This window comes from Polypterus senegalus, chromosome 1, assembly GCF_016835505.1.
Source record: "Polypterus senegalus isolate Bchr_013 chromosome 1, ASM1683550v1, whole genome shotgun sequence".
Taxonomy (NCBI): domain Eukaryota; kingdom Metazoa; phylum Chordata; class Cladistia; order Polypteriformes; family Polypteridae; genus Polypterus; species Polypterus senegalus.
Genome location: NC_053154.1, coordinates 131,791,920 through 131,818,419, shown reverse-complemented (window position 1 = coordinate 131,818,419; position 26,500 = coordinate 131,791,920). Strand labels below are relative to the sequence as shown.

The window sequence follows — 26,500 nt, the reverse complement described above, 5'->3', positions numbered from 1 at the left end:
TTACATTTACAGTTAAAGAATGCTTAGTGTAAGATAGATTTCTACATCATCATGACATAATGTCTCTGAAATCTGTACTTGACACCTAACAGTTATGTGTTATCTCTCAGTGAATATGGAAAGTTTTGTGTAAAAAGTCAAGACTCTGGATAGGACCTCACCAACCTAAGTGTGATTCCAAAACCAGGTCTTATAATAATAATTTTACTCCTGTGCAATTGTGTATAGCATATTCAAAAATCAGCATCTCCAGTGACCGAATATTTTAATTGTTGTTTGACCATCACCTTTATCCAAGATGACTTACAACATTTTAGATGCAATTGGTTACATTTCATTTTTCTTTCCAATTTAAGCACAGGTAGGTGAAGTGACATGCTCATGGTCACACAGTGTCAGTATCAGGATTTGAATCCACAGCCTCAGAGTTTGAAGTCCAAAGCCTTAACCACAACAACATGCTGCCTGAGAATAATATTGGCCCTTGGTTAAAAAAAAAAAAAAAAAAACAGTTAACATAGCTAGTGTAAATTAAGTGTGCAGTAAATCTTAATACACAGAAATAAAGACCGAAAGGTATGAATATCATATTTTTTAGAACAGGGAGAATATTTTTCTGTGATTAGAGATACTTTTATAATAATAAATAATTTTTGATTTTTTTGGTGTCACTTAAGTATTCATCTGCATATATTTTTGTTTAAGAAACACAAAATCAAGATTAAAGAAAGGACACATGTAGGACAATGACGCTGACTAGCAATCTGGCTATTAAATATGAAATGACTTCAAAGTTTTCTCATATTTTTAAATGATTAAATTAACTTTTTGGTGAAGATTTCTGGGTCTTCGGTGACATGAGGTTAATCCATGAGTGAAAAATGTTTTTCCTTATGTTGTTTGCAAATAGCCAAGGATTTCTTGTCAGTTTGGCACTGAGTCAATAAGGGACAGGTAGCTAGCTATATTTTTATTACACAACTGCGTATACCGTATATGCTCCAATAGTAGCCCCCGGCATTTATTTTCAAAATTAGCCTCGGCTCCCGGCGCTTAATAGAGACCGGCCATTATTAACAAAAACCTTCAGAACGCAATATTTTTTCGTGCGTGTCGGTATAGGTAGGTACAAAAAAATATCAGCTAATATTACAAGCAGCTACTTTGTTTGAATTTCACATGCTGCATAAGACTGTTAAAGACAAATGGCAATGTCTTTCTGTACCTTTCGCTGCTATTCGTCATCCGAATCCGTAATGACGGCTTCGTTGTTTTCCAGTTCACTATTGTCTTCCTCTTCTTCCAGGTTTGTCACGACGCTTTGAATTCTTGCCGCCGACAATTTCTGTCTTCCTTCAAAACACGGCTGATTTTCTTTGAGGCAATAAATTAATAAATCCTCAATGCCATCAGTAGAATTGGTGATGCCACAACTTTTGAAAGATTCCCGAATCATTTCATTTGTGATTTCATCCCATGCAAACATGATCCATGTCATCATCAGACGTCATGAAGGTGTGCGCAAATTTCCGCCTCGTGTGAGTTCTTTGTCATTGCCACCCGCCATCCAATTTTCATAGAATGCTCTGATCTTGTCCTTGAAAGATTTGTTCCATGAAACGTCTGCTGGCTGCACATATTTTGTGCAACCTCCTGGAACGACTGCTGTATCCATGTTGTACTTTTTGAGCTCCCGTTTAATGTTTGCACTGATATGGCAACGATAAGAGTCCCAAACCAGAAGTCTCTTGTGGAATGAAAATTTCCCACAAACTTTTTGCAGCCATTGGATTACGAGATCTTTATTCATCCATCCATTTTGGGAACACGTTATGACAGCTCCTTGAAGTTGAACATCTTGCTGCAACCTAGTCACTTCTCGTATTCCGCGTCTAAATACGATGAACGGCTCACCGTTGGTCGCAAGAACTAACGTAAAATGATCTTTCTCATGGCCAGTAGTTTTGATAGAGACTGTTTTTGCTCCACTGGGATGAACGTTTGTCACACCCGGCATGTCAAACCAAACTGACGTCTCATCCATTCCAATAATGTTGCATTCTCGGATACCTTTGGTCTTCCGCAACTGAGAAATCCACATCACAAAAGAAACAACTTTGTCAATCAGTTTATCTGGATCTTTTTGAGCCACAGTTGTTTTTCATATGAGAGATAACGAATTACGCTCCATAAATTTTTGCAACCAGCCATAACTTGCAACAAAAGTCTCCTTTCTCTTGGATTCTTCATCGATCTCGGTATTGAAAATCAGTTTCGCTCGTTTATGAATCATCTTTCTGGAAACGTGGACGGGTTTTTGCCGCTGCTCGAGAATTCAGGACAATACACAGTCTTCAAGTTCTTCACTAACTTTTTTGGTTCCTTCTAAATGCTTTCTGCTTGCACCTTTGTCCACTTTCACAGACACACAGACTCTCATATTGTTTCTTCCACTCTCTGATTCTTTTCGGAACACCACCAAAATAACGAGCAGCCACTTCACCACAAGTTTCTTTCGCGTATTCCACCGCACAAATCTTAAAGGCAATGTTAAATGACTGTTTCGGCGGCATTTTGGAAGGCAATGTACCGTAGATCGACACGACCGTATAGGTGAAAAAACTTCTATGGTAAACTCTGCTGACCCACTACCGGCACCATCCTCACGCACTGCTTCTTCCAAAATGAGACAGGAATGTTGTAAAGTTTCTCAAAATACCAAACTGGAAGGGTGCTCCAGAGTGGTCTCTTTGTTTCACACTTCAGAAATATAACAAGGGCACCTCATATCGCTGGTGAACAAATCACGTGAAAAGGATTAAAATGACAAGAAAATTCCATTTTAGCGGATACGAAGACGGCAGGTCTTTCTTTGTAACTCTCTGCCCAAAGGGTCTCGCAGGTCCAAAATAAGTAAATGCGTCTCGGGTCCGAGGACCTAGGCTAATCTGATTGACAGTGAAAACGATAAGGAATGTGCAGCAGGTTAAAAGTGATGAATCTTCGCGGAGACTCTTCATAGCAAAACACATTTGTACCACTCTCTGTTTATCACTACTGTACGGTATTACCATATAACGACCGTATTTTGGTCAACCCGGCACGAAAATGAGGCAGTTTTAGAAACTGGTATATCCATATTTTTTATATATGCAACATGCTGACATGCACATGTATTACACATGTCTATAAAGACACAGATGCTTAAAATGTACGCTAGTAGGCAAATATGAAAGACCAGGGTACTATTTGGCTGCATCCCCTCTGAAGCCCAGCGCTTATTAGAGACCGGCGACAATAAGAGACTCTGCGTTTATCGGAGCATATACGGTATATGTATTTATTTATGTATATATTTGTATATGGACACTATATGTATGTGTGTGCAAGGAGGAAGTCAGCACACTCTTACTACAATTTAAGCTTTTGTTGTTGTAAAGTCTTTTTTTATTAACTTGCAAGAAACTAACATGGTGTACAATCATGCAGATAAAATTTGTGGAACGTATACAACAAATTACTTCACAATCAATCTAGAAAAAAAAAAAATAAAAAAGAAAACAGTGGAAAAAAATAGCCAAAAGAACACAAGTCATCCCCCACCTGACAGAAAGAGAGGAGAGCTAAAAGCAAATATATATATATATATATATATATATATATATATACTAGCAGAATACCCGCACTTCGCAGCGGAGAAGTAGTGTGTTAAAGAAGTTATGAAAAGAAAAGCAAACATTTTAATAATAACGTAACATGATTGACAATGTAATTGTTTTGTCATTGTCATGAGTGTTGCTGGCATATATATATATATATATATATATATATATATATATATATATATATATATATATATATATATATATATATATATACATATACACACATACATATATACATATACATATATACACATACTGTATATATACACACACACATATATATACATACTGTATATACAACATATACAAATCTACATATATATATATATCTACATATATATATATTAGGGGTGGACTCGATTAAAAAAATTAATCCAATTAATTAGAGGCTGTGTAAGAATTAATCTTGATTAATCGTATGTAATCGACACGTAAATTTGCCCCAAATCGCAAATGTTTTTTTTTTAATTTAAAACGGTTTTAGTGGGCTTACAGAATCAAATAATAGACATGGACATGAATATTGTAAACTGAAGCTGTTTTAATTTCTGAAAAAAAGCTTTAAACTGCATTTGAATTCAAAACAGAAACAAAAATATCATCCCTGGTTAAAATTGGGCAGACTTAAAAATAAAGTGGTAGTTTAAGTACTTTAAGTACATTTTCAGAATAGTATTGTCTTTAAATAATAATAACCAAAATTTCAACATAAAGTGCAGTTTTTCTTCTTAAAAAAATAAGTCAGAAACATAAAAGGTAATTTGACCAGCTTACTCTTTAAACTCTGAGTAACATTAGCCAAAATTATTTTGTACATTAGGCTAAAACAGTGTGATCATTGAACATTTTGTAATTAGATGTATTTAGAATTACTAACGGTCACGGAAGTCCAATGATCCCCAGTAAGAGCCACAAAGTCCGCTTTCTGTAATGCATCTAATTTTGCTTGCTTTTCAGTGTGCACAAAACCATGCTTTTATCAAGGCTTACTCGGGAAGTCGAAATGATCAGTCGTAGGAACGCGCTTTATTCCGACTCTAACATTTTTGTAGCTGTGATGTGTGCATCAGTGTAATGGATGTACCAGGAAATCATGCATTGACAAAAGTTCCCGTTTGCTTGGAATTGAAAGTGTGATTAAATGCGTTATTTTTAACGTTATGGAGTACATGCATCGAAGCTTCTCAGCTGTGCTTGTGCTAAGAAAGGAAAATTTTTAAAAATAACGTAACATGATTCTGCGTTAACCTAATATTTTTCATACGTCCCAAACCAAGGAGATGCGAAGGTAAAATGAATCGGTAGCGCGTACATAGTCAGTACACCCCTCTCGGAATCAACCTCGAATGTCGGCGTTAGAGGCTTAAGACTCTACAATTCGCCACAGCGTGTGGCTTGTCTATGCTAAAGTATGTATTGTAGATCAGGGTATATATATACATTTATATATATACCCGTGTACCGCAGTGGAGAAGTAGAAGTTATGAAAAGAAAAGGGAACATTTTAAAAATAACGTAACATGATTGTCAATATACAGTAATTGTTTTGTGAGTGTTATTGAATGTTGCTGTCATCAAGGATTTGATTATCATTATTTCTTTCAATCAGGCTCGTATTTGTAGGATGTGTTCAAGTTACATTCCGTGTTTGTCAATCGTTGTAAAGATAAGAGGTTTCATTCATCGATTAGTTCCTTACTGCATCAATAAACAGCTCGTCTTCCTTTTATCTGTGATGTGACAAACTGCATGCACGGGTTTTTTTACACTGTCTTCCTTTAGCAGGACATTCACTTTTTCCACCGTGTGCTTTGTTTCCGCAGTAGCTGCACTTATGAATATGATTGTATGTATAAGACGCTTCATATTTTTTTGCTGCCTTCTCAATTGTGTAATTCGTTTTGTTCAGCACTCTTTGGAACTGTTGCTTTTTGTCTGTGCACTGCGTCAGTTCACGTGAGCCGCTTGGTGTTCTTGCATCGAAGGTTCCCAGCTGTACTGGTGCCATCTCGTAATGTCAGCTAAGACCCGGCACTTAAAAGTTTCTCTCGCAGTTTCAATGAGTTTGTGCCAAACACCACCCTGACCATCTCATCTTCCTCTGCATAAGCACAGTCCTTCACCCGTGAACATTTACCGGCAGTGTTTGTATTGGATTGCCGCTGATGGACGGCCTTATATGGGCAGGCACTAAATTACAAACGCTAGTGGCAGCCTGTCTATGAACTTAATTTAATATAAACTTACGGTTCACGCCGTGCTTTGTTTCCGCAGTAGCTGTACTTATGAATATGCTTGTATGCATCATTTGCTTCATAATGTTTTTCTGCCTTCTCAATTGTGAAATGGCGTTTTGTGCTGATCGCTGTTTGGAGTTCTTCCTTGTTCTCTACGTACTTACGTAGGAGGCGTGATGATGTCACACGAAACTCCGCCCCCCACGGCCATCTCCAACTCAAGACTCCATTACATTATATGGGGAAAAATAGCTTCCAGTTATGACCCTTATGCGTAGAATTTCGAAATGAAACCTGCCCAACTTTTGTAAGTAAGCTGTAAGGAATAAGCCTGCCAAATTTCAGCCTTCTACCTACACGGGAAGTTGGAGAATTAGTGATGAGTCAGTGAGTGAGTGAGTGAGGGCTTTGCCTTTTATTAGTATAGATATATATATATATTCCCCCGTATATGAATTCTTAATCTAACATTCTTGCCATGTTTTTTTAAAAAAAAAAGTTTTGAACAGATCCTCTAAGCAAGAGGTTTTGTTTTCCAGTTTCAAATAATATAAAACATCAGTTACCTCACTGACTTATAACTGGTGGGCTGGGATTCTTCTATTTACGCAAAATAATTGTATATGCTAGTAGTGTGGTATAGGCAATTACAATCAATTTGTCTTTATCCACTTTAAGCCCATCTGGGAGTACACCATATAATAACTGTTAATGGATTAGGAGTGATTGCCACATCAAGGCTGTCTGATAAGTATTTGAAGATTTTTGTCCAAAATAATGTTAATTTGGTGCATTTTCTAAACATATGGCCTAGTGATGATGGAGCTAGGTGGCACTGCTTGCAAGTTGGATCTTTCTCTGGATACATTTTGGTCAATTTTAAATGTGATAAGTGTGATCAATGGAAGACACTGAGGTGAATTATTGAATGCTTGGTGCATATAGAGTTAGAGTGAAGGGCTGACTCCCACTCACTCCCTTTTTGGTATGTTAATTGAAAGGTCCTTTCCCCTCTGTAGCCTAGGATAGTTGAAGGGAAGATTCTTTGAGATGTTTTATATATTGTTGAGATATTGTCTGTGTTTTCCACACTGACCAGTATTACCTGTGGAATAGAAATGAGTGGGAGGTGTGGAAAATTTGATTATTTCTTTTAACAAAATATCACATTTGAAAATAGTGGAAAAATGGTGTTGCTGGAAAGTTACATTTGAAAAATAACTGTTTATAAAATTCAAAAATGTTATCATATTCAGTTCCCTAAGTGATTTAAACCAAAGTGTTTTCCAAAGATGAAATACTGAGTAGGATTGAGAGGATTGAAGAAGGTGATTATTGTGTAGAGTAGCAGCAGATAAAAGCTTCTCTGCCTTGAATTGTGTCTTGCATTGGTTCCATATTCCGAGTGATTGGTGGATGACTAGATTATTTGTATATTGATAAAAGGTCATATTTACTCAGACATAAAGAGCAGAGAAGAGCATATAAATAAGAAATACAGTAAGACTCGGCTTCCACTGTTGACCAGGCTGGTATAAATTCATCATTTTGTGCCTATTTCCAGGTCTGTGTAGTGGGAATATTTGCTGCTAGGTAGTGCCATGCCACCTTCTGGTTTAGATCTTTGGAAAGCCACCAAATTATGTTGAGAAAGATTTTTATATTTATTTTAAGTTTATCCCTAGGTATTTAAACTGTTTTGATTGAATAAACAGATGGATGTCCAGTCTAGTGTGATGTGCTGGAGAGTTCAATAGAAAAAAAACACTTTTATTCAAATGAATTTTGAGTCCAGCTGTCTTTTGAAATTCTGCTAATGTGTTAAGGACTAATGCTAAAGATGTGAATAGATCTGATATATCAAGTAAAATATCATCTGCATATAGTGATATTTTCTGTTTGAGTCCTATCCTCTTTATCTCAAATGTATTTCAAAATGAATAGTCAATGGCACAATGGCTACTGTGACAAGCAGTGGTAATACTGTAGAGGGCACACTTGTCAAGTACCACATTCTGGTTTGAAGTGGTCTGAGTTTACATTTTATGAACTGTGGCTTCTGGACTACTATAAAATAATTTTATCCATGCAGTTATTTTTGGATTAAACCTAAAGTTCTGTAATGTGGTAAATAGTTCCATTCAACTATATCAAAGGCTTTTTTTGCGTCCAAAGATAAGATCTCTTTGGTGTCAGTTTGGTGATTTTGCGGATAAGTAAATTCCTTACAACAGATGCCAAAAGTTTGAAGCTGTGTCTGCCTTTAATGAGTTGGTTTATTCTTGTGACCTTACTGGAGGATGCACTTTCTCAGTCCTTCTAGCTAAAACTTTGGAGAGTATCTTAAAGCAAGACGCATTATGTCTAACCTTTTTTCACCTTTACTAACATCTGGGAGTCAACAATATCATCCATCCATTATCCAACCCTCTATATCCTAACACAGGGTTACGGGGGTCTGCTGGAGCCAATCCCAGCCAACACAGGGCGCAAGGCAGGAACAAATCCTGGGCAGGGCACACACACACCAAGCACACACTAGGGACAATTTAGAATCGCAGTGCACCTAACCTGCATGTCTTTGGGCTGTGGGAGGAAACCCACGCAGACACGGGGATAATATGCAAACTCCACGCAGGGAGGACCAGGGAAGCGAATCCGGGTCTCCTAACTGCGAGGCAGCAGCGCAACCCACTGAGCCGCCATCAACAATATCAGTATAATATTAATAATAGATAATAATAATATAATACCAATATAAGTGAAAAAGATAACTAAAGGAAAAAAAGAAGTAAGGAAATAAAAAAAATATTTCAATTCCTTGGTTGCGCAAGTATGATCACCTATTAACTAATTTTGTGGAAGGACCTTCTACTTTGAGTGCAGCAGCACATCTGTTTGGAGGGGTCTTTATCAGTTTGTCAAGTTTTGTTAGCCCACTTTTCTTATCAATTTCTTTGCACATTGGAGCACTCCTAAAGCCTACCTTTGAGGCTGATGTGGCATTGCCTCATGGTGGATACCACATTTACTATTTTCCATATGTTAACTTTTAAGTAGATGTTGTAAGGTGAACATCAGTACCACATTTAACTCATAAAACAAAAACTGTTGAAATAAAATGTCACTTTGTGACAGTAGGAAGATTTACTTTATTGGGTCAGACCGTGATCACAAGTGTTACAGGTGCTTTGAGAAGACCAGATGTTCTCTTGTATCTCATGCCAGTATGTGAGTATAGGGGTTTGATGATCACACTGAATAAATTAACAAGACCTTTCTTGGTTTGCTTCTGTCTTTCAGCTGTTTCCTCTGTTCCAGTCATCATTGTCGCTGCTCTTAGCCTTCTCCTGTTGTGACCTGTAACCTACTGAGAGACTGACAGGACACCATGCCGCAAAGATGAAATGGGAAATTCAAAGTTTCAGGAGATCAGGGTTTTTTTTTTCTTTCAATATCATGGCTCTGTGGTATAACTTTAGCTGAATTTAATAAAGTCAGGAGCGTTATCACATTTTCATATGGATGGTACTGTTATTCTGTATAGTTAGTGAGACCCATGTATGCTGCCTTATGAAAAAGCCTATATATTATTTTAAAATTGTAATATTTTTATCTTAGCTTTGTGATAATAACCTCCAAGTAAAAAGGAATCAATCAAAAATTACATTGATTAATTGGAAATGAGCTTTCCTCCCCTTACTTAAAAGATTTCTAAATTGGACATACAGTATATGAGTGACTGTATCTTGTCATGGTTGTGTGCCCAATCCAAGGTTGTTTTGTGTCTTAAAGCTTCTGGCATAGAATCCTGTTCCAAATTAACTTAAAACTGGACTAATCAGGATCACTTTAATTAGATGGCAGACAGAATTAAAAATGTGAAAATTATTTTGTAAAGTGGTTATTCTTTAGCTTGGGTGTAACAAGCAGTCATGACATTGATAAGTTCAGAATAAACTGTACTGTTCCTGTAGCTCTCCTTTCTTGGCTACAGCATTGCAAACTCAACCTTAAGTAAGAAGGAGTTCTAAGAAAAATCTTCCCTATTGATATTAAGGAAGTACACTGATTAGGAAATGGTTACAAAATATTTGGACACTTTCAGCATCTTTTCAGAAGGCAATCACATGCACCATCCTAGTGTGAAAGACACATGGGCACCACTAACACCTTGGATGGTCATCTCAAAAGAAAAGGGGCCAAAAAAAAAAGACAATAAGATGGCTGGAGTGGTGGCTCTGTGGCTATTCAACTTCGAATTCCGGCAGTGATGGAAGAAATGCTACTCCGTTAGACCCAAGGCCCTTAACTTCCAATTGCTCCAGGGGCACTGTATAAAATAGCTGACCCTGTGCTCTACCTCTAAAACTCTGAGTAAGTTGGGCTCTGCAAAAAAAGAAAATTAATTAATTGGAGATTAATACAGTATACCAAAAAACAATCTAATGACAGGACTAAAGGAAGACCCGTAGGTGCCTGTGCCAAAGACTGGTGAATGTGAGAGTCACTTTCTAGAAGATTAAGCTGTCCACAATATTGTTATGTACAGAAAGAGAGCAAGAAGAAAGCTGCTAAGAAAAAAAGAACAGTGGGCAATGTGTGAAGTATAAAGATAACAATAAGATGTTCTGAAGCCATGTTGGAAAAAAATAATGTTTGTCAGAAATACCAACCTTTACATTTACTGAAAATATAATACAGCTTATAAGTCAGGGAGAACACACTCCCCACGCAAAGGTACTATAGAAGCAACACTCAGTTATGGAAAGGACTGGCAGAACAGAAGGGAAATGGGGTAAAACAAAAGCCTGCTGTCCTCTGCAAGGAAGAATAAATGGGGGAAATGTTTCTACAATGGCAACATCAACAATGGAACAAAAGAACAAAACAAAAAAGAAATCTACATGAGCAAATGAGCTGGGTGATTTAAATATTGCAGTTTGTCAAGGGTCCCCTCTCAGTTTAACTGTGAATTAAAGCACTTCTGTAAGGGTAGGAGTCATCACAATCAGTTGTAGCACTATTGTACTGAAATAAAACTATGGCTTTATTTCAAGTAAAAGCCACTTCCACCATCATACTGTCTTTGAGGTGCAGATCTGTTTTCTAGTTGCTCCTTTTATTCATTTTCATGCATCTTAAGCTCTTAGTTTTTACTTGGAGTGTATTTGTCTCAGTGTAAATAGCTGAGGTAAAAATGTTTTGATATAAAGTGTCTCAACTTTGGGGTCTTTGAGCAAAGCTGAAAGGGCATGTAGACTTACCCACTATACATGATAATGGTACCATGCCTGATTTGATGAAATTTGACTCTTGAGCAAAGATTCTGAATGTAGTAACTTACCCTGCAGGTGTACTAAAACAGTATAACAATAAGAAGTTTAAAGCTGCTGCAAGGAAACACAGGCCTGTTTCACACTGAAAGAGAAAACATTTTAGGTTACGTAAAAGTACTTTGGTTAAACATATGTTAGAAATAACAGATTAAGAAAGTTTGTACTTCAGTATCTAAAATGAATTCACATATTATTTATTTATTTTAGGGAAGACATTTTCTGGAAAATGTTAGATTTTTATTTTGTATTATTCATTATACAATAATGGAGTGATAGTCCCTCTAATGTATATCATGCACACAGATTTTTAATAGTGGGTTTCTGTTATTGACTGTTTAAAATTAAGCCCCTTGCATCAGATAGTATTTATCCAAAGTATTTGATGATTCTTGCCTGTCCCTTGAAGAACCCTACTAAATATCTGTCACCTAATGTGGCCCATTCAGAGTATAACATACAGGGGCACATTGAAGTACAGGACCTGGAGGGTGAGGGCAGGTGGGTGACAAAACTCCATCCACGGTGGCAGCTTTGAGCAAACAGACATATAAAGTATTCTTACCTCAAGAATCAGTGTTAAAGTAATTGTTTCTAGTTTATTTTCATTGTCAAAAGAATATTTCATATATGCAGAAGGTGTGTTTTCTTGAATAGAAACCATTGCTGCTTCAAAGTGTACGTATTTCATAGTTTTAAAGGTTTTTCTTCTGCAAAGGGGCCCAAATACCTGTTAACTCCATTATAAAATGTAAGAACAAGTTAGGTTTTTTTTTTTATATATATATAAAATATGGTTCACTTTAGACCGCAGTTTCATATGGCAAATTAATATATACACCAGGATTGTAAAGAAATATTTTGACTTGAAAAATACCAAACTTATCCTTTAACAAACTACGCTTTAATTTTTGCTTTTCTCCTTAACCAAACGATGAGATGTAAACTGAGCCATCGGATGACCAGCTAACTCGGCAGTCTCAAACTCAGTTTCTCCATGGCTACACTCCAAGCAGCTTCTTATGTAGACGCCATCACTTGCTGTTACTGAAATATGATATTTAATTCAGTGCTGTGCTAGTTCTCTCATTCAACCATTCCGGACATTTACAAAACCTGTTGATTTTCTTTTTTGTAGAGCACCATCATCATGTTTTGTAGTCCAAAGCAGATCAGTGTTTCTCAGACATTCACTTATTGAAAGAGAAAGTATGATAGATACGCTGAAGTAATCTGTTAGTTCACTTTACATCTCCTTATTGTTTGGCTGCTGGACACAATTCAGGTTTCTGAATCTTAAAAGGCAAGTCACTTGAAATTAACAGAAAACTTCAAGTGGCAGCAGGAATTGGTTACAAATTAAGAAAGCGGCTGGAGTGAAACCCAAAACCCACAGTAGGATTTGAGTCGGAACCTGTGTAGTAAAGAATAGTATTTTGAATGTTTCTGGCAATAATGAGAATTTTGTACGTTGCTCAGTGAAAACAGCAAATATGCTTAATCAGGTTATCTAAAGCCCCCCCCCAGAAATGAACACAAGTTAAAATGCTTTCTGTGGCCTAAACATATATGTTTCTCACACATTCTTTTATTATTAAATTAGTGCATATTTCAGGCGCAAGCATTTTTGATATTACACTGTCAGCATGGCTAGGAGTCTAAAAGAGTTTAATTGGTGAGAACTGGTCACTTAAAATTGTTAGGTGTAAGGAAGGAGTCAGTTGGGGGGGGAGTGGGGCAGTCATATATATAATGTGTGTGTGTAGTTGTGTGTGTGTGTGTGTGTGTGTATGTGTATGTGTATATATATATATATATATATATATATATATTAAAATGAATGTTCATTCCATCCATCCATCCTCTTCCGCTTATCCGAGGTCGGGTCGCGGGGGTAGCAGCTTAAGCAGAGAGGCCCAGACTTCCCTCTCCCCGGCCACTTCTTCTAGCTCTTCCGGGAGAATCCCAAGGCGTTCCCAGGCCAGCCGGGAGACATAGTCCCTCCAGCGTGTCCTGGGTCTTCCCCGGGGCCTCCTCCCGGTTGGGCGTGCCCGGAACACCTCACCAGGGAGGCGTCCAGGAGGCATCCTGATCAGATGCCCGAGCCACCTCATCTGACTCCTTTCGATGCGGAGGAGTAGAGGCTCTACTCTGAGCCCCTCCCGGATGACTGAGCTTCTCACCCTATCTTTAAGGGAAAGCCCAGACACCCTGCGGAGGAAACTCATTTCAGCCGCTTGTATTCGCGATCTCGTTCTTTTGGTCACTACCCATAGCTCATGACCATAGGTGAGGGTAGGAGCGTAGATCGACTGGTAAATTGAGAGCTTTGCCTTACGGCTCAGTTCCTTTTTCACCACGACAGACCGATGCAGAGCCCGCATCACTGCGAGATACTTGAACTCCTCCACTTGGGGCAGGATTCCTTGGAGTTATAAAATATCTGGAATGCTGAGAGAAAACAACTTTAAGTGGTGAATAAAAAGCCATGTTTAATGCAAAATACAAAATAAAAATGTTTGAAATTTTGTGTGTAGTTGGGGATTAATTTGCAGCCATCTTCAATTATTTTGAATCTTCAAGGTTTTGACTTGGTCCTCATCTGAAGAAGGCATGTTCCCCTGTGTCTTTGTGGCCTTTTTTGCTGGGCCTCTTGTTTCCCCTTAAAGACTTCCAACTTATTTTTGTTGATTAATCTAAACTGCCCTAGTATGAGTGAGTCATGGTGTTTATGTCAGTGTACCCTGCAATGGACTGGCACCACACCCAGGCTGGATTCCTGCCTTACTCTGCCAGTATCCATTCAAACCCTGTACATTGTTTAAGAAAATGGATGCATGGTTAGAATATATTGTATAAATTCTCCTCAAAAACATAAATAAAATCAAATGTAACATTTCGCAGGTATCGTCGTGCTTATTGTCTTTGCGTGTCATAGTTTAATAACTAGAACAGTTTTTTTAAATAAATTGTTACATAGCTAGTGAGTGGATGGAGTTGAGGAAGTTAATAGTGACAACTCTATAAAATGGCAGATTTGGATTCTGCTCCTGTGGTGGGCTGGTGTCCTGCCCGGGGTTTGTTTCCTGCCTCGCGCCTGGTGTTGGCTGGGATTGGCTCCAGCAGACCCCCGTGACCCTGTAGTTAGGATATAGCGGGCTGGATAATGGATGGATGGATGGATTCTATTCATTCTCAACACTGTAATCCCACCAAGCCCGATGCCATAAATGAAGGGTGGTATAAGTAAACTTTTTGCTGCGGTAGGCTTTAAGAGTAGGAAATGTGACCCCTTTGCCTGTGAGACAGTGTATTTCATATTAGGATATGTATCAGGTGGCTGCTGTTGCAGTTATGATCAAGATTAATTTGCTAACTATGTAAGTAAAAAACTCAAATTTTGATAAAATTCCATCTCTCCTTTCAGCTTATAATGGATATTTTGGTAATGGTAAATAAATGATGATGACAGTGAATATACATTTGAATTATCCATAATGTAGAGGAGTTATAAGAAAAATATTTGAATGTATACATCATTTTATTTCCATTGGATTATGTTATTATTATTGTAGTGCATTTAATTTGTGAGAAGGAAAAAATGTTGACTTACAGTACATCTAACAGTAATGGAGTTAATAAATTAAAGAGAACGTATGAGGAATGTTTAATGTGTACGTTTACAAGTATACAAGAGCTTTTCTGTAAGTTGATAAATTGATTTTAAATGGCATTTCAGTCTGGCAGTGTATTACATCTAAAGTGCTCTGGTAATACCCAGATGGTGTGCATTGACAGTGCAGTGAGTTGTAAGTCTTCGGTGTGATGAGGATTAGCTCTGCCCGACTACTGAGTTTCCAAAGTGATTCTTATCTTATTCCTAACATATAAATGATCTTAGAATAAAGCATGTGTGTTTTTTTTTTTATATAATACACTGCTAAAAGTATATTGTGCATCCTTGGTTATATTTTCCATACTTTGATAATAAATAAGTAAATACTTGAATTACTTGAAGACACATTTTGCTTTTTAAAGTTAAATGGTATCTTCCAGCTCTTTACTGAGTTTTTTTTTTTTCCAGTACATCATCATACTGTGCCCTATTCTGTGCTATTCTTATTCATTGTGCTGTACTCTGGTCTATGGTTGTATTCTACACTCCTTCATGTCGCTATATTCTATTCTAGTCTATATTCATCAGCCACACCATGGCAGGACACTCCTTCACCAGGCCTGTAGAAACTGTCCATTCAGCGTAAGAAAAAGTCTTTAGAGATTGCTGAGGTAGAAGCGTAGAGTCCTTGCTGGAAGCAGACTGCCCCATGTGTATGTTTGGGAGGTCTCAAAGCACAAACATAAACACAACATGGATGTCTGCTGGAAATCAGTTGCCCCTCTATGAAGACATCTTTAATTAGCACATGCTTCACCTTTGGTTGAGCAGCCTATTTGTGGTTCAGGGCCTTGTACATTTTCATTAATCTTTATTTATAGATCATCTACCTCACTGAAAAATTATTAAATTCTTGTAGTACTAGGGTGTTGTACCGTGTTAGCCATTATGAATGTAGTGAGAAGTCAAGCAAAATTACACTTTTTATTGGCTAACTAAAAAGATTACAATATGCAAGCTTTCGAGGCAACTCAGGCCCCTTCTTCAGGCAAGATGTAATCAGAATCGGAAGGGGCCTGAGTTGCCTCGAAAGCTTGCATATTGTAATCTTTTTAGTTAGCCAATAAAAGGTGTCATCTTCTTGGCTTTTCTTTAAATTCTTGTGAAATTACTTTCTGATCCCTACTAGGCACATGGGTGGTGTTAGTGTGTTTCAGCAGGATGTATCATCACTTACCTCACAGACCTACCCAGACCTGCTGCAAATATATCTGCGTTTGTCTAAGTCAAGTCAAGTTGGGGAGCATGCACTAGTACAGTGCATTGCTGCACCCACTACACGACGAAACAACTCAGGACACCGTTTGGCAACCATCAGGCAGACACGCAGTCCAGTCTCACCCTACGGAAATGACCCTCTATCTGCCACAGCCAGGTGTTACACGGGTGACCCCTTAGCCTGATCCAGCCACTCGGGTCCCCAACAATGAGGATCTTACAAGCCGGATCACCCTCGGGGAAACGCGCCACATGGCCGTAAGTGCCGTAACTGACGCTCCCTCACCATGCAGGTAATGTGCCTCATTTGGGACTCCATGAGCAACCGCTCATTCAACACAAAGTCAAACAAACGGTACCCAAGGATTTTCCGGAGAGACACAGTACCAAAGGAGTCCAGTCTTCGTCTCAGGTCACTGGATAGCGTCCATGTCTTGCAATCAAATAGCAAGACAGGAAGCACCAGGACTCTAAAGACATTGACCTTCGTCCTTTTGTATAGATATCAGGAGCGCCACACACCCTTTTCCAGCGACCTCATGACTCCCACAAGCTCCCCCAAATCGTCTACCAGTGCAAGTAATTTGATCACTTCTTTCTCGTCTGATGCACCAAATATGAATTTGAGGTTAGGAGAGGCGAGGACTTGCATCTCAGGTGCTCCCTACATGGAGTTAGTGTGTTCTCTCATTTGTCTGTGTAGGTTTCCTCCAGCAGTTTAAAGACATGCAAGTTCGGTGGACTGGCATTGCTACATTGGCCCTAATGTGTGTGTTTGGGCTGAGGGGCTGTCCTGGGATTGTCTCTGCCTTGTCCCTGGTGATTGCTGGGATAGATTCCTGGTTCCCTAGGACTCTACCCCAATAAGAAGGTTTGGAAAATGGATGGATGGATGTGTAGATGACAATAAATCCTGTAAAAAGAAAATTTGTTATACAAATCATTTACCGTAACTGATGCAATGTACTAGTTGAAATTATCCTTTTTTCTTTTAAGAGGTCTACTTTCATCAATTAAATATTTAGTATTTTTAACAAACTACAATCGAGCCTCTCAAACTTTCAAGAAGCATATTAGACTTCTGTGGCAGGTTGGAGATCTGTGCTAAGCTTTCTTTAGTGCCTTGAGAATGGGAAAGGTGCTATATAATTAAAATGTAATATTATTATTAGGACATGCATGTGTTTAGGAAATTTAAAATATTCTTTAAATATGCAAATCTTAGCATTCCAGCAATCTGGGAAGATGTAGCTGTAAGGATATATAATATTCTTCAATCCACAGTGCACTTCTTGCATTGTTTCTTATGTGTGCTAAACATTTTTTTCCAGGCTTAAAAACGAGCTCAGGAGATGCAGTATATAAATAGGAGTCTTTAAGTGCCTTAACATGAATTAATTAATTCATTTCCTTACTGGATTATTTATTTAAGTAAGTTCTGTGCATAATTAGGGTGTACAACTGGACAAAAAAAGGCTGTCCAGACAGAAGAGCAAATCAAAAGCACCCTCTGGTGGACACATTGAACAACAGTCTTGGCTAGAAATCTATCCATCCAAACACAGTAAGCATCAAGACAGGCACAATCCCTGGAAAAGGTGCCAGTGGACTGCAAGGAGAAAACACACACACAATGGCCCATTTAGCACTGCCAATCCAACTAACCTGCATGTTTTGGAAGGAGACCAGAGTACTCTGCAAAACTCAACCCAGACGGTCACAGGGAGAACATGCAAGCTCCATGCAGGGAGCACCCAAGACTCAAATCCTGGTCTTGTTGCGAGGCAGCAACAATACCACTTCTCGACTGAGCCACCCCTGCTAGAAATACAGTACTTGAAATATTTTCCTTTTGGTAAATGAAGCAGCATTTAACATGAGTCGGCTCTAAACATGGTAAGGGGCTAACATGGGGCATGCTGGCTTATTCTGCTCAGTTCAGAATACCTATTCAGTGTAACCCTGATCATGTCAGAGGAAACTGAATTTCCTGGGGAAAAACCAAGGCATACACAGCTAGCTGAACTGTGCAGATGGAAGACTCTGAATTCTGAGACTTGACTAGAGCAGTAGCTCTGACACCCTTTGGTCTAATCAGACACTGGATTGTTCTCAGTCCGGTTTAGCGTGAGCTGCAAAACTACATGTACAGATAGTTGGATTCTCTTCATCAAACAAATCCATGAAATGTTTGATACACTATCATTCATTAGAACAGCTTGACTGGTTAACTAGATGGACTGTGTAAAGATGTCCCAAAGGTTATCCTGAGAACTTGAGGACTGGAATCGAGTCACTGCTCAGACTTCCTGCACAGCCCCTCTCTCTGTTGAACTGGACCTTCAGCTATGTCTTTATTTTTTTTATATTCTCCTAATTCAGCAAAATGGAGAGTGACATACATAAAATATCCATTTGAAGCATTTGTACCAATGTCTTTCCAAAAGGCATACTCACAGACATGTTCTGCTGTTAACTTGGTTTTAATATCTCCTCATTTCTTACACCCACTTTTTTTCTGGTCATGGAATACCAAGGTTAACACAAGGTTATGACAAAACCAGCACCCCATCATGATTGTAGTTTAAAAGAAAAAATGAAACAAAACTGCACTTTAACATCTTACATCAACTTAAGTAATCTCCTTTACCCTGTTGGCAGCGTTACTGTTTTATTTTACCACTGCCTTCCTACAGACACACTTCACTGTTTCATTTATTCGTCTTTTATTTTATTTTAAAACTCGTTGCGATTCAACCAGACGTTTGTTCACTAATCTCTGGTTCAAGTTAAACCCGACCAAAAAGCCCTCCAGACAGTGAAAGAAACAACAGTGGTGGTAAATCACAGCCATACAAACTTAGGTGTTCAGTATCACCAAAGTCTGAACAAAGAATCATCAGAACAAAGTGCAGCTTTACAAAAAAAAAAGACCCAACAGAAAGCATCATCAGAGTAAAACAGCGATGTCATAGGCACTGCTCAAGGCTTGGACCGGTGTCTCAAATGCCCACCCTTCACTTAGCGCCTGGGCCACATCCCGACTCCTCTGTTTTGGGCAGAATCTGATCAGAGCTGTCCATTTTGTAACATCCATCAAAGCTCCAGTCCGGAATTGTACAAAACCCTGAAGGGTGGCAGCCCCTTCGTCAGGCCGAGTTAACATTTTTTGAGGCGCTCCTTCTTTTAGTTTCCTAAAGGGTGGATGTCTCACAAGGCTTGCGGCACTAATTCAGTGGTAACCACCACGTACGAATAAAGACATATCTTGAACGATACATAACCCAAGTAGAATTTTATTTTTATTGCACATCCTTGCTCGAGAATGAAACACCTCCTGTAGCTGAATAGAATCTCTTTAATTCGTATACATAAATGTAAAACGATCCGTTAGTTCATTAATGCACCACGGGTCCTCCATGATAAAGTCAATCGAGGCAGACACCCACCCGCCTCGAAGTCCCAGTTTTCTCCATGAACTCACATTCGGTCGTTCCTATACAATCTTGAGTGTTCTTGTCAGGTCCGTAGTGCTCGGTGCTCGCTGTGTCCGTTTATTTGCCTTTGTTTTTAATTTGACGGGAAACGTCTCTCATCCCGTCCTTCATTTCTCGAAGAAAGGTTGTCCGCAATCTTCCCAGCCTCCTACTTAGCTCACCGGCATCCTGTGGCATCTTGTCGGCGGTTTCTTTTCTGATCTGTCGGAGTGTCTCCGACCTGAGCAGCTTCTCGGCGGCATCCTTACCGGTGATCTGTGCTTTAGTGATGGCGAAGGCCGTGATCTGCGCTGCCCTTCGGATCGGACGAGACTCGGAGAGTTTCTCGATTACTTGCTGGTTGTTCAACAAAGTGGCAAGCATTCGCCACAGCACCATCTCACCAACTATCGTGTTGAGTCAAAGCACAAACAAATTATGACAACCAAACACTTGAACATGCGCGATGCGGCTTTAAACTACTGTGAAGGAGAGCCGGGCGCCACACTGCGTTCGATGAAATCGAGCATCAACCCGGCGTCCTTTGAAAGGTCATAATAAAAGGACGTAAAGTAAATAGTAAAAAGCATATATATAATGTATGTGTGTTTGTGTTATATTTTAACACTTTACATTCAGGAACTCAATTAACATTAAAAAGATATTAAAAAGACCAAACGAGAAATTTAAAAAAGCATTCGGGGCTCGATTATATTACATTTGGACGTAAGCGCGTGCGCTCGCCGCTGTAAAAGACCGTGGACTGCGATTGGTTGACTGCGCGACGTTGCGCATGAGGCGAGTCTTTTCCTTTGGTGACGCACTTCCGCTCAGTGTACCTGGTGTGCTGTGATTGTTTGCCAGTGTGGCGGCGGTAGTTGGCGTTTCTGTAATAAAGTGTAATATTTTTTGGTAATGGCGGCTAATTTGAATGCTTTACACAGTGACTCTTATATTGATATCAGTCAATACAGAGACCAACATTTTAAGGTAAGTTGTCCCCAAAGAATTCAACGTTACACTTCCCCGCAGTGCGATGGCGAGCACCTAGTTATATGGGTGACTAGCGAAACTGCTGGACTTGCTCGGATTAATGTCTGTGTATTTGAGAAAAACTTTATCTTAGCGAAGCAAATTCAAGACATTGAGGTTCCCTTTACCCTTTTGTTTATCCGTTTGTGTGTACGCTGCGGGTGTTTAAGGAATATCTAAATGGATTCCTCGCCAGGCATGTTTGATTGCATAGATTCTGCGGTATTTTAAAATTTCTTTGTGTTTCCAACGAAAGGTAGAAGACGCTTCTACGTGATGCACTGTAATTATTCCAAGTAAAATACGTAGTCCAAAGTGTACAAACTAAGTCTTAAGATGAAAACCATTTTGTAAAGAGAAAGAAAAGTTAGCAGCATGTGTCCAAGCGCCGTCTCAGAAAATAGTACGTCAAGCTCTAAAGGTCATTCAAAAACAAAATACCCACATGGATTAATACAGTGTACCAAATAACACAAAACCTTTGCATTCGGCTCCTACCCTGATCGCAGTATGAAATTTGCACATTCTTCAGGCGTCTCTGTTGATTTGCTCGGGTTCCAGGATTTTCTGCCATAACATCAATGTTGTCATACCGAGTGTCTCGCGTGCCCTGCAGTAGATTTGTGAATAAGTGCGTAAGGTGAATCTTTGTGTTGCCTTTAAGCTTTAATTTCCAAGTACATCTTGCCATTTTCTGATTTTTGTACCGCAGTGTAAATCAGCCAGTCGCGAATGACACTCGTTATGACCAACTGAAAATTGTGTTTTTCAGGGAAACCGCTATGAGCAGGAGAAACTACTGAAGCAGAGCTGCACTCTCTATGTGGGGAACTTGTCGTTTTACACAACAGAAGAGCAAGTCTATGAGCTGTTTTCTAAAAGTGGCGACGTGAAACGAATTGTCATGGGTCTCGATAAAATCAAGAAGACTGCTTGTGGGTTTTGTTTTGTAGAGTATCCTTTACGGGCTGCAAGTGGGAACTCTTGAGTGATCGTGCGCAGGCTTTGTGCATAACACCTTTTACAGTTGTAATTGCAGTTAAGGTTTATAAGCTAAGTCAGTGAAAGGAATTGGGGTCTGTAGATGTTGTCTGATTTGAACAGTGACGTGAAGTCAATCAAGGAGTCATTTTGAAGCTAATCTGCCCTGATGCAAAGACCATGTACATTTAATAAAATTGGCATCCACAGGATACCATCTTGTAAAAGCTCCACAACCAGACATGGGTTCTACTGGTTAAAATTTTAGTTATGAGAATTATATGACACTTTAAAAACTTCTGTAATCTCCCCAGTTATTGTTTAACCTGCTTTGCCCTGAATAGGGTCGCGGATGGGTGCTGGGGCCTGTCCCAGCCAACATAGGGTGCAAGCAGGAGCAAACACTGGACAGGGCAAACACACATACAATTTAGTATCATTAATCCACCTAATTTAAGCAAGGCTTTGGACTGTGGGAGGAAACTCGCACAGACACAGAGAGAACATGTAGACTCCACGCAGGGAGAGCCTGGGATGTGAACCCTGGTCTCCTTACTTCGGTTACCATTGTGCTTCCCTAAAAGACTTGTGTTTAAACGAAATTCTTCACCATATGATACATAAGCCAGATGGAATGGCTGTACAATATGCACATAAATCTTAACTTTGTGCAGAAGAACAATGTAAAATTATCCTAGAGCTTCATGAGAACACTTAAATGAGCACAGAGAAGCTTCAGTGCCGCAACTACAGGCAATTCCCCTTACAGGGTATATTTGCTACATCTTCACTATTTAGATTTTTCACTATAGTTTCTTATCAAAGTGTCAGTTGTCATGTTTTCAAGATTGGCAGTCATTGTTGTTTCTCTAGAATTCGTAGTCATTACTGTCACTTGGAAGCCTTCTGTAATTATCTAGCCTTTATGCCCAGTCTGAAATTTGACTGATAATGGTGCACTTTGGTCTTGGACATAGACCACAGTACAATAAAATTATCAAAGAGGAAACTATACAAAGAATGACAAGCGAGTAAAAACCATTAGGAACCATTTTAAAAACATTTTCATGTAGTGCTAGCAAATAAAGTGTAAAATAAACATTCTATAGTAAGTTTAAAAAAAAATACAAATCACTGTCAGGAAAATTATAAAATGTGAGTAAATCCTGTTAATATTTGGGGAATGAAAGGTAACCCATCTAAAAATTAATCAAAGTAAAAGTGACGGTGCTGTGGAAGGAGAGAATACGTGTAGCTACAGTGCTCCCCCAGGATCACACTTAAGAAACGGAGAATTGCATTTTATTTGTCATTAATTACATGAAAAAAGTGGGTGTTTTTCATAGGCCTAACAAAACAGCTTTATAGATGAGGCATATTGAGGACTGGTGTTTGTTTGCATGTTTATACCAAATTACTGTCACAACAAAGTCTTCAGATATTTGGAGGAGGCAGAAGTTGCTACTGACTACATTACAGGCTCCAGCTTAGAAAGGTTCATGTAGTAGTTTACCGGTAGATATGATTACATAACCATGTTACGGAAGCAGTTGTAAATAGTAGTCTCAAAATGTCGTCATGATTTTAATCTCTAGATTTTTGTTCTTTATAGGTATTCTTTTTAGTATTGCGCAGTTTTATTCCTACTTCGCTTTCCATTTCACCCCACGCTGGGATAAATGGGCATCAGGTCAATGTAGCAATGTTCGGTTGGCTTTTTCTTTAACCTCTATTCAAGGTACTACACTCGTGGAGATTCAGAAAATGCAATGAGGTTTATAAATGGCACAAGGCTGGATGATAGAATTATAAGGACAGACTGGGATGCTGGATTCAAGGAAGGAAGGCAATATGGACGTGGAAAATCTGGTGGACAGGTATAGCAATTCTGTATGGTTGCCACTTTTACTCTTTATTAATTTATAAGGTCTAAACACTTTTCCTATCTTCTTTTTTTTAGGTCCGAGATGAATACAGACAAGATTATGATCCTGCCAGAGGTGGATATGGAAAACTAGCTCATCTACAAAGAGTAGCAGATGGGAGACAGAAGTACTAGTTAGTTATGTTATCTTTTTGTAAATATCAGAAACTGTGATTTGCCTGTCTAGTTCTTCCTTTAATTAAAAGTTGTTTTTAAAAAAAAAAAAATGTGACTTGAGTTTTATGTTCCTGTACAGCCCAAATAGTGATGTGGCACTGTAATTTGCTAGAGAAATTCTTCCAGAAAACAAGCATTACTTCTACCTTTTATTGCCCATTTCTGAAAATTAGTTCTATTTAAACAAGTAATAAAATGCAGATGTCTGTAATGACAGGTATTAAAAGTATGAAATACAGACAAGACCACCACAACCTCTCCTGTCAAAGGCTTTTGTAAGCTTTGAATATTTATTACATTTACAATGTGAGTAAAATGTATTGATCTGTGCCCGCCAAAGTTTTTTTTGTGTGCTGCCATGTTTGACAGATGATTGTATGTGTACTGGATATGAAAGAACTCTTGATACACTCAAGTTCAAGAGTCAGTCAGCTAGAAGTTGTAAGCCTGGGCTTGAACTGCATTTTTTAAACTTGGTGGGATTTCAGACTCTGGAGGGAGGTGGTGGGGGTCAAACCCCATAGTTTAATATAGACATATTTCACAGATTTATTTGTATGTCATAACTAAATTCTGTTTGTTTACAGTGTTTAAATTTATGTAGTCTTTCAAAGTATTTGATATTTTTTAACTTAAAAAATTGTTTTGCATGTAGAAATTTTAATTGATTTTTAGCCGAAAAAACATACCTTGGGAAGATTGCAGCAGTAGTGTAATACAAAATGATCTACAGAATATGAAATATGCTAAGAAGTGTGTGTATTTTTACTGTTTTTCTTGTCAGAGTATGATTTTTCTGTAGCTTTAAGAGTATCAAACAGGCATAACGCTGTAATAGTGATTGTAGGAATTTAAGATACTTAGTTGAAATATAGTTAGCAATTGTTTCTTAGGTTGTACAGTAGTACAACCACTTTGCATGCCATGCCACTTTATAGATTCGGCGTTCTAAATAAAAATCCAGAGCCTCATTTTGAGCATGTTGTCAATGTGTGTCTGTGCTGTTCTTCTGGGTACTCACGTTATTCTCCTACGTTCTCAAGAGCTGTGCAGGTTTGCCTAAATGGTCTCGGTGTCAAGAGCAGCAGCAACCGCTAAGCTAACATCCTATGTATGTGAGTTTAGCAAAATGTACAGTACACAACACATTAATTCATAAGTAACAAACCTAAATATTATAAAAATAGTGATTTTAAAAAGGCACATTATTAAATATTCTTGGAACAAACAAAGATGGCTTACTAAAAATGTGCATGAAGTTTGAGCATTAAAAGTTTGAATTTGTGGGTATTACTTAATTTGGGCAGGATACATGCAGTCCCACTCTAAATATCAAGCCCAGTAAGCCAACTTTAAGGAATGTTTTAGCATTTGTTTGTTCCTCACATCCAAAACTTGCCTTAAACCTAAAAAAGTCATAAATAATTAGGCATAGAAAAGACTTGTAGATTTGTTGAACTATTCCTTGCTTGTGTCCAGGTTTATCTTTTCATCTTGGCAATGGCATTCGAGTTTACTTTTAGTCTAGCAGTTTCTATATTTTTTAAATTAATTAAAAACTCTACTAAATTCCCACATAGCCTGTAGAGTAAGGTCAAATGACACTATTTGAAGTCAAAATGAAGGCACCTTTTCCACGTATACCTGTTAAAAATGAGCAGTTCACATTGTTTACGGAGTCTATTCATGTATATGGTAACTTGTGGTTTTTCAAAAATGTGTAATTTTTATTAGTGGTTATGGATTTTACAGAACTTAAATATATCTGAACAGTTCAAGTGGTCAAGTTTTGTTTTTGAATGAAATGAAGTGGCATCATCCTAGTCCTACACCATCTTGTTGCCAGGCTCAGGTCCTGGGAGCCTGTGCCTGGTTGCTTGACTCCCTAGTGTCCCATTGGAATGTTGCCATCTTTCTCCTTGAGTGCCATTATCTCAGTACATGTTGTACAAAGGGAAAGCAAAAAACATGCTTTTGGAATTCAGTTTCTATGATTTTCTAAGATTCGGCTTAATTCTTACATGTCCCATTATTTTGTGTCACTGGCTGCCATGCAACTCCAAAGTACACAACATCCACTACCATGACCTTCCTTTTCATGGAATTATATTGAAGAGTTTTTACCAGAATGAAGTATGGTGAAATTGTGTTAAGTTGTAGGAAACGGGCACAAACACAGATGCTTAGCTGCAGCATATATCGAGTTGCATCTGTATTTAAAGGCCATTTAATGTCTTTAGGGTCGTGCAGAAACTAGGCAAGTGAAATAGAGGCCAGCCACCCAGGCATGAGGGACGTGTCTATATTTAATGAACCCTACATTTCACTCTGCCTACTTCATCATGCTATTTCCAAAGGGCTCACCAGAGAGCTGCCACTCAATCCTAGGGACCACTTTAAAATGAAAAGTGATAAACACACATTGGACTGATGCAGATGGGACCATGTCAGCTGGTTGCATGTTGACTGCATTTCATTAACTGGCAGGGAACAGTTAAGGGTTCTGATGCTGGAGAGATGGCCATTTTCAAATAGTTGCATTTGAAGCCATTGGTTAAGCTGATCATCTTCCTTGTAATGAGGCATTCAATTATTTAGAAGTAAAACTGAAAAAAATGATGGACAAATGGCTGTTTCTCAGACCCAATTAGAGACATATTTGCTTTTACTATTTATATTAATGAAAATATCTGAAAAGTTCTATATAAATGTACAAAGTTATTGTACATTGGATAGTCAACATAATACTGTACCTAAAAAAAATATCACTTTCAATAG

The 26,500-nt window shown here is 38.4% G+C and overlaps 2 protein-coding genes across 2 annotated transcripts in view; both read left to right on the top strand.

Moving 5' to 3' along the window:
- Window positions 1-13,004, top strand: part of meltf (melanotransferrin) — a 61,870-nt gene extending 48,866 nt beyond the window's left edge. The window contains exon 16 of the mRNA XM_039758319.1: window positions 9,206-13,004. Within this exon, the coding sequence (XP_039614253.1) occupies window positions 9,206-9,261 (56 nt within the window). The 3' untranslated portion in view covers window positions 9,262-13,004. The remainder of the gene's footprint in view (window positions 1-9,205) is intronic.
- Window positions 13,005-20,379: 7,375 nt separating this feature from the next.
- On the top strand, window positions 20,380-24,711 carry ncbp2 (nuclear cap binding protein subunit 2). Its single transcript, XM_039758306.1, has 4 exons — window positions 20,380-20,598; window positions 21,413-21,594; window positions 23,360-23,498; window positions 23,582-24,711. The coding sequence occupies exons 1-4, from the start codon at window positions 20,524-20,526 to the stop codon at window positions 23,678-23,680; spliced, it is 495 nt and encodes a 164-aa protein (XP_039614240.1). The 5' UTR covers window positions 20,380-20,523; the 3' UTR covers window positions 23,681-24,711.
- The last annotated feature ends 1,789 nt before the right edge of the window (window positions 24,712-26,500 follow it).

Bases quoted from the DNA above. Each gene is read 5' to 3' on its own strand.
- ncbp2 (XM_039758306.1), top strand. From the start codon at position 20,524: ATGGCGGCTAATTTGAATGCTTTACACAGTGACTCTTATATTGATATC. The intron at 21,595-23,359 runs GTATCCTTTACG...CCTCTATTCAAG, and splicing joins TGTGGGTTTTGTTTTGTAGA to GTACTACACTCGTGGAGATT. The intron at 23,499-23,581 runs GTATAGCAATTC...TCTTTTTTTTAG, and splicing joins GTGGAAAATCTGGTGGACAG to GTCCGAGATGAATACAGACA.